Source organism: Salvelinus sp. IW2-2015, linkage group LG4q.1:29 (assembly GCF_002910315.2).
Source record: "Salvelinus sp. IW2-2015 linkage group LG4q.1:29, ASM291031v2, whole genome shotgun sequence".
Taxonomy (NCBI): domain Eukaryota; kingdom Metazoa; phylum Chordata; class Actinopteri; order Salmoniformes; family Salmonidae; genus Salvelinus; species Salvelinus sp. IW2-2015.
Genome location: NC_036842.1, coordinates 28,377,286 through 28,386,043, shown reverse-complemented (window position 1 = coordinate 28,386,043; position 8,758 = coordinate 28,377,286). Strand labels below are relative to the sequence as shown.

Here is an 8,758-nt window from a genome sequence, read left to right as displayed (position 1 = left end):
TCTCCTGCACTTGACTTCGCCTCTAATACACCATCCTGACAAGTCCCAACACTTTACCAATGCTACACCTGGCTATCAGTTCATTCAGCCTCATTTACTGCCTTAAAAAAACATAGCTGATATGGCAGACTTGCTTAAACAAATTTGGTTTCTACTGACAATTGAGATGTACAAACTATGACATAAGGAAGCGGATAAGAGGCAATTTCATAATTTTATTCATGAGCGAGCTAGGACAAACGTAGTCAATATAACTATTTGTTCAGCACTTTTATAATGTACAGCGACAGAATTTAGAACATGGGCCGTTCTTACAGTGTTCTCCCTGTACACCAAGTCAGAACAGTAGGATAAAAAAAGTGGGCATATAAGTAAACAATGAAAGCTCTTACAATATTTGATGATTACTTTGATCAAAAACAGGTTATAGGCTACCAAGTCAGAACAGTGCACCACCAAGTCAGAACAGTAGGCGAAATTAAGATGGGGAAATATACCAAATTATTAGGGTGAGGCACATGGGCTACTAACAGTTTACTACACAACATACACTTAGTATTACTTTCTTAGCTACAGTATACATATCTCCCTGGCATATTACACCATTTATGTAGCAGCATACAATACATTTTTGGACTCACCTTGTTGTGCTGTGCTCACTTGAACAGGAAGGTGATGAATTTTGTCATCAAACTATGTCATTAAAGTCTGGCATTCTCTGCATTTATGGTGCTTTCAAGACAACTGGGAATCATGATGACGTCAGTGATCTTCAGGTCGGAGCTCTAGAAAGAGTTCCCGATTTACAATTCCGAGATTGATGACCGTTCAAAACTTAATTTCCCATTTGGAGCTTGTTTTTTCCCCCGAGTTCCCAGTTGTCTTGAACTCACTGACGTCATATTTCCCAATTCCGAGTTAAGTTGTTTTGACCGCGGCAGAAATCATGCTGGATTGACAGCATGGCCAATGTTGAATGTTTATAATTTTAAGCTTGGAAAAGAGACCCTTAAACCCAGACTTGGACCACACACCCACTCCACTGAATAGCAGGCTAGTGATTGCTTTGCAATGCTTGCAGTTAGCCACTGATTTCTTCCAAACCACTCAATGTTGAATTTTCAATTTCCTGCTTGTTGTGAAATGTTTATGTCCAATGTCCGATGAGAACCGATACATGTGATCTATAATTTATCTTCATTATTTCTCTTCATATGACAAGGATTTGCCAGTAGATTGTCGACTTGATTCATGATGATGACTGCTAGCTAAGATTTTGAAAGTATGATCTGTCCAATCAAATAAAACTTTGTCACATGCGCCAAATACAACCAGTGTAGACTTTACTGTGAAATGCGTACTTACAAGCCCTTAACCAACAGTGCAGTTCAAGAAGAGTTAAGAAAATACTTACCAAGTAGACTAAAATAAAAAGTAATAATAAAAAGTAACACATTTACATTTATGATCAGGCCCTACAACCTTGTTTGGGTGTAGGGCCTGATCAGAGCCTGAAGGTACGGAGGTGCCGTCCCCCTCACAGCTCCGTAGGCAAGCACCATGGTCTTGTAGCGGATGCGAGCTTCAACTGGAAGCCAGTGGAGAGAGCGGAGGAGCGGGGTGACGTGAGAGAATTGGGAAGGTTGAACACCAGACGGGCTGCGGCGTTCTGGATGAGTTGTAGGGGTTTAATGGCACAGGCAGGGAGCCCAGCCAACAGCGAGTTGCAGTAATCCAGACGGGAGATGACAAGTGCCTGGATTAGGACCTGCGCCGCTTCCTGTGTGAGGCAGGGTCGTACTCTGCGAATGTTGTAGAGCATGAACCTACAGGAACGGGTCACCGCCTTGATGTTAGTTGAGAACGACAGGGTGTTGTCCAGGATCACGCCAAGGTTCTTAGCACTCTGGGAGGAGGACACAATGGAGTTGTCAACCGTGATGGCGAGATCATGGAACGGGCAGTCCTTCCCCGGGAGGAAGAGCAGCTCTGTCTTGCCGAGGTTCAGCTTGAGGTGGTGATCCGTCATCCACACTGATATGTCTGCCAGACATGCAGAGATGCGATTCGCCACCTGGTTATCAGAAGGGGGAAAGGAGAAGATTAATTGTGTGTCGTCAGCATAGCAATGATAGGAGAGACCATGTGAGGATATGACAGAGCCAAGTGACTTGGTGTATAGCGAGAATAGGAGAGGGCCTAGAACAGAGCCCTGGGGGACACCAGTGGTGAGAGCACGTGGTGCGGAGACAGATTCTCGCCACGCCACCTAACACAATAAGAATAAGAATAACAAGGTAATATACAGGGGGTACCAGTACCGAGTCAGTGTGCGGGGGTACAGGCTATCTGGGAGAATGTAAAACGTCAGCCATGTTCTTCGTTGCCATCTTTTAATCAAAGCTACTGCAGATATAATGTGATTTGTCTTTATTTTATCTCTGGCCAATGACCTTGAGCCTTGTTGGATGGGCCCTTCTAATATAACTATATGGCAGCATCCAAGGGACTTTAATTTTTTATCTCTACCCTTTGATTTGGCAGTGACGTAGTGTCCCAATGAGTGACAGAACACTGAGCCAATCACAGCGCAACTAGAGAACATTACCAACCCTTACGCTCTGTATTTTCCGCTGGCTGCCCCACCACCACAGAAAGCACTGAGCAATGCTGAAACACCTGCATTTTGGAGCTGCCTTCCTCAAGAAAGCAAAAAAGAGACGATGTTTGTATGCGGCTTTATTAACTCCAATTAAAAAAAAAAAAATGTTTTATACATTGTTGAAAACTGATATGTGACACGTATTAATGCCAAAGTAACATGTAAAACAGGCAACCCCCCCCCCCCCCCCCAAAAAAAAAGCGGTGCTCGAAATAGATGTGACACAGGTATGCCAGTCCATCATTGTTTGAGTCTTTGAAGCAGTTGGCTTCTTAACTAACCACCTGATAATAATCGGTATTTGGCACCTCCAATAGCTCAAGGCAAGAGTGCATGGAAATCGTGTATGGAATGGCATTTTATTTCATACTAGGGTAAGCAACAACAGAAAAGTGTTAAGGTATTGTTTTTCCAACTGATAATCAGGTCAAAAACAGTAAATTCATGTATTGTTTTGGAATTAATATAACATGCAGGATTAAATGTTGGCATTACAAGAAAGACAGAGAAATAAGGGCGGCACATAGGGTGGCGTACAATTGGACCAGCGTCGTTCGGGTTTGGCCGAGGTAGGCCATCATTGTAAATAAGAATTTGTTCTTAACTGACTTGCCTAGTTAAATAAAGGTTTAAAAAATGCTAAAATTATATAACTGTGATATAAACCTACCAGATATAATATCTTCTTAATGCCATGTAATGTTCATTGTCAGACTGACATCGTCTTCCAAACATGGAATGTCATACATTATACATACTGTAGCTATTTGACACAAAATGTGAAGGGCGTTCATTGGTTTTGACCTGGAGACACGTCAGTCCCTCGTGACTCTGCCAGCAATAGCGTAACAAAAAGCGGATGTTCTTAGCAAGTTAGCTAACCTGGGACAAGGTTTTATGAAGCTGGCTAACGATAGCTAGGTGGTCAGGATTTTCACGTTTAAAAAAAATAGACATAGATCCCGGCAAACTGACATAAGGACAACATTTTTCGTTTTGTCCCTGCGTCGTATTATCGCCGTTTCATTGTTGAACAGGTAATGTTAAAACTGGTCGACATTTTGTCTTTTTACGCAATCTGTAGCTAGCTAACGTTAGTTGGTTAATGTTAGCTTGCTTACTAGGCACTTTTAGCTAGCTTGCTACAACATTTGTGTTTGTTGGGTTTTCTGTGACAGTCCACATAGTTAGCTAATTAGCATTTCGACGTTTAGCTAGCTAGATACATCTGGTTTACACTTCCTGTTGCATATTATCGGCGTGCTTGGTTGGTCTCAAACAGCATGAGCCGCTTGCCTATATAGTTAACTACTATATTGTTAACGTTAGCTGTTTGACAGTCTGTAGACGACACTACAGTGTGACCAGTCGGTAGCAAAGGTTAGCATTCGCTGCACCTGCTGGCTGGTAACGATAATGTCACATTTTGTGTTATAAGCTACAGTTGGTAAGATTACAATTTTAATAAGTCCTACTTAATTCGATTTCTACTATGCCCAAAGCTTTCTCGCTAGGTCCACTGTCATGTTTCAAAGAGTTAGCTTGTTACATATTTAGCTAGCTGGTATGCTAATTTGCTAAAGGTTCTTAACTAGCAAGTCTGTATCACACGATGTGTAAACAAGTTCCCTTTAGCAATGTGTCAGTAACACTGGAGCCTATGGCTGTTATCACAATTAAACCAATAGCCTACTGTGTCTTGTACGTTAAATGACCTAGAATAGATAATGCCAGCTACAAGTCCAGCCAGTTGACTCTTTTCCCCCCCGTCTTTTCTCAGCATAATTACGTTAGTCCCAGGGAAGGATGGCCTCCCGTAAGAAGGTGCTGCTGAAGGTGATCATCCTCGGAGACTCTGGGTGAGTGACCTGGGCCCAGTTTTTCCAGTTATCTGGACCTCACCTACCAGAAAGTATTAAATGCATAGAAATACAATGAATAGAACAGACTAATCATTGACTTGAATGGGGACTCATTCTATTCATTGTTTCTATGCATTTAATCCTATCTGACAACTTGAAAAACTGGGCCCAGAAGATCATGGTGTTTACACAACTAGATGTCTCTTATTTTGAACTTTACCGCTCAAGTGTGTATTTGTTCCGTAGCACTCTTACATGTACATCAGCCTCTGTAAAGAAGTCAGGACCTTTATGGCACAGGTAGTTGTGCAGGGGGGTCAGTGTTTCAAGTCCTTCTCTGGCTGTTCTACTAAATAGCTACAGTTCTAAATGTGTTTGTGTTGGTGTGTCCCCAGGGTAGGGAAGACATCGCTGATGAACCAGTATGTAAATAAGAGGTTCAGTAACCAATACAAGGCCACTATAGGAGCTGACTTCCTCACTAAGGAGGTGATGGTGGATGACAGGCTGGTCACCATGCAGGTTGGTCTCGTGTGGTTCTGTATGTTCTTCTATATTATTAGCCTAGTCATGGGTGCTTACCTCTGCCAAATATGTCATAGTGTGTTTGAATCAGAGATTGGGCAAATTTCATCCTGTGATTGAGTCATAGTTTTATCCTTCTTTCTTTTTGGCCTCTTACGCATCTCTCCCCCCACCCCCTTATGTTGCAAGGCACATTTCTGTGAAAACAGACAATGCAATTCTATCTTACACTCTCATTCCCCACTCGCACCCTCGCTCTTTCCCTCTTCATTCCGACCCTCTCGCTTCCTCTTAGTGTAATCACATATTGAAAACAATATAACAAAGTACTAAAATACCAAAAACATAGTACCGGTAATTAACATATCTCTCCTGACAGATCTGGGACACGGCAGGGCAGGAGCGGTTTCAATCTCTGGGTGTGGCGTTCTACCGTGGGGCTGACTGCTGTGTGCTGGTCTATGATGTCACGGCGCCCAACACCTTTAAGACTCTGGACAGTTGGAGGGATGAGTTCCTGATCCAGGCCAGCCCCAGAGACCCAGATAACTTCCCCTTTGTGGTGCTAGGCAACAAGATTGACCTCGAGAACAGACAGGTAGGTGTGTGTCCGTACATTGGAGAGCCGGAACAGACAGGTGGTGGAGCGTAGGCAGTACAGAGTCAGACCTTGTCAAATGTTTGTTGTGGCTATAGATGGTTCCATGTATGAGGAAGTGTGTACGACACTGGTGTTAATGATGTATGAGGAAGTGTGTATGACACAGTGGTGTTAATGATATCATGGTGTTACTGTTATGTTGTCTAGGTGACGACAAAGCGTGCCCAGGCCTGGTGTGCCAGTAAGAACAACATCCCCTACTTTGAGACCAGTGCCAAGGAAGCCATCAACGTAGACCAAGCATTCCAGACCATCGCCCGCAACGCCCTCAAACAGGTACACACACACACACACACACACACACACACACACACACACACACACACACACACACACACACACACCTGTCTCTTATACACATCTAGATGTGTATAAGAGACAGCACACACACACACACACACACACACACACACACACAATATTGCCACAGGGAACACCTGTCCAAACATGCCCTCCTTACACACTGGTAGGCAGAGCACCTCCACCCGTTCACTGAGGCTGCTCTCTGGAACTCCTATCATAGTCAAACTTTGCAAATGTACCTACTTTAAGAGTATGTATTAGGCTGTTTTTAGAGGTTTGAATCCTACTCAACCCATCCAATGTGAGTATATCTCAGTACAGCAGATCGTATCGGTCTCACCAAAATGAGGAAGATTTGTTTTTCTTAAATTCTTCTACTTGCTGTTTTTGCACACTGTCTCTGTCTGTAGGAGTCTGAGGTGGAGACGTATGACTTCCCAGACCAGATCAAACTGAGAGACGACCGGCCCTCCTCCAGCGACGGCTGCTCCTGCTGAGACCAACGACGGACGGACGTTGGATGGAGGAGAGGACCGGGAGGACATGGGTGCATCTTAATAGTGCTCCTTGTCTCCTTTTCGTCCTCTGCACTGGTGTAAAAGATTGGGACAGGTAAAGTAAAGGCCATCTCCCCACAGCCTTCCTGTGTTCTCACATCAGTGCAGATGAAGGGGAGGAAGCCACTTTAGACTATTGAGATGCACCCCATGAAGAGAGGTGGGCCCCCCCCCCCCCCCTGTCTCTGCCCTCCCTTCCTCAGTCAGCTACAGAAGATTCCAGATGAAAAGAAAGAAAACACATTTTTCTTAACTCACTGTCTCCCGTGGTGACTTGACCGGCAGGAAGGAGAGGAGAATCCCCCATTTGCACAGCATCACTTTTTAATAAGATAGAAGAACCGGTGATACTATGGAAAATACAATCATGATGCTCCTATTATAATCATTTCTAATAATGTTGTCATGTCTTTTAGTTCTTGTCGTTTTAATTGTTTCATCCTTACTTTTATACTGAGGTAGACTATTGGTCTGTTTGTTTGTGATCAAAGTAGAAGTTGTCATTAACTACTGATCTAGGATCAGATTACTCTTGGCCTAACCTTAACCATTAGAGGGATTGGTTAGGAGCAACTCTTACTTACTCTTCTCTCTCTGTGCCTTTCATCTCATGACAAGTATTACTGCGGCAGATCTGTCATATCAATCTATATATACAGTATATGTGGTGTTTTTCTGCCTTTCAGCAGTCCTTATGTTGCCAAGCTGTCAACCCCTAGACCCTTTGACATGTTTCTATTTGAATCAGTTGTATTTCATAAGTTTCAAGCAGTTGTGTAGAGGGTGATAGGCTAACCAGATGCAGTGAAGGTAAATGTGTGCAATCAGAATACGACGGTGTGCACTGACATTCTCTCGACCCAACAGCAACATCGGTTCTGTTCTTTTATACTGGTTAGTTCAGTACATTTCTTATTTTGTTATTCATACTACACAACTATATCCCTGTAGAGGCTGGTCATACATTTTATGGAATGAGGACATGAGATGAGCAGTCACTATGGGCCTGTCTCAAGTTTAAACCCTAGCCCCCCCTCAAGGCCCCTAATAGATTAAAAATTATCTGATTTGTGTAAGCAGTGTGGTTCTAGTGAAATAGTAGTTGGTCATATTGCTTACACTACTTCTCTGGTCTACCAGGAGGCTATCTAGAAGTGTCTAGGGAAAGAGGGGAGGGTTTGGGACTGGACCCATGTACCGTGCCCCTCTTTGGTCCTACTGATCACCTCTCCTAGTTTCTTCCATTCCACTGTCTTAAATCTGCCTTCCTATTCTACACCATCCACTAGCGTTGCTGTGTGTTCTAGTAACATAAATGATTTGTCTCATTCATGCCAACAACCAATGAGCAAAAATCCTTAGTCATCTATCTACGTGAACATTTTCACACAACTCCTACTTCAACTGTCATCTTTTGTTGCATATCTCTTCACTGTAAAACATTAAATGTCTACTTTATGGAAATGTGTCAGTTGTCTTTTTTTTTTTTGTCTTAGACCTGCAGGCCCACTGCTCTAAATCACATTCTAATGCAACAACTACAGAAATATTGCATTGGTGTAAGACAATCCAGTTCCTTCAATTTGAATAGCAGAGGATTGAAAGTGGGACATGTCGCTCTGTACCGAGGTGCACAGCATGCTTCTGCTGGGTCTGTCGGCCAGAGAGACCCCTCTGTTCAGCATAACACTGCTCCTCTTGGTTCTCTGCAGGTCATTGTAGAACAGAGACTGCTGAGTGTGTGAGTGGTCACTGAGGGACAGGTGGTCCGAACAACTCCATGGTTTCCATCACCAGGGAGAGGTGGTCCATAAATGACCCTACAGAGACACGCAGGATACGGGCCTCATCTGCCCTCCACCTCCTTATGGTGTGAGAGGTATGGAAGAGACAGGAGATGGTGAAAGAAGAGATGAGGGAGGGATTCACATGACCTACAGTAGTACCTCCATACTCTTACACCATTGATTACACTAGGTGGTAGTACACATACAGCAGATACTCACACAGACAGCGTGCTACCGGAAACAGTGAGCTCCTTGCTGATGCCTCCTTTCCGGGGCTCGCGGTCTGGGGAGAGGGACTGGAGCGCGATGGACGCTTCGCGAGTTGATGGGAACGGGACGTCCAGAGCACTGCGGAACTGTCAAGGAAGCTTTCGCTCTAACTTTCATGTTAAATTACCAAA

General features: G+C 43.8%; 1 protein-coding gene across 1 annotated transcript; it reads left to right on the top strand.

The window, feature by feature from the left end:
• Positions 1-3,500: 3,500 nt before the first annotated feature.
• LOC111961782 (ras-related protein rab7) lies at positions 3,501-8,034 on the top strand. The gene is made up of 6 exons (XM_023984307.2): positions 3,501-3,699; positions 4,443-4,521; positions 4,920-5,046; positions 5,429-5,647; positions 5,858-5,986; positions 6,424-8,034. The coding sequence occupies exons 2-6, from the start codon at positions 4,469-4,471 to the stop codon at positions 6,508-6,510; spliced, it is 615 nt and encodes a 204-aa protein (XP_023840075.1). The 5' UTR covers positions 3,501-3,699; positions 4,443-4,468; the 3' UTR covers positions 6,511-8,034.
• The last annotated feature ends 724 nt before the right edge of the window (positions 8,035-8,758 follow it).

Excerpts from the sequence above, each read along its gene's own strand:
- LOC111961782 (XM_023984307.2), top strand. The coding sequence starts at position 4,469 with ATGGCCTCCCGTAAGAAGGTGCTGCTGAAGGTGATCATCCTCGGAGAC. Across the intron at positions 4,522-4,919 it reads ATCATCCTCGGAGACTCTGG|GGTAGGGAAGACATCGCTGA; the intron begins GTGAGTGACCTG and ends GTGTGTCCCCAG. Across the intron at positions 5,047-5,428 it reads ACAGGCTGGTCACCATGCAG|ATCTGGGACACGGCAGGGCA; the intron begins GTTGGTCTCGTG and ends CTCTCCTGACAG.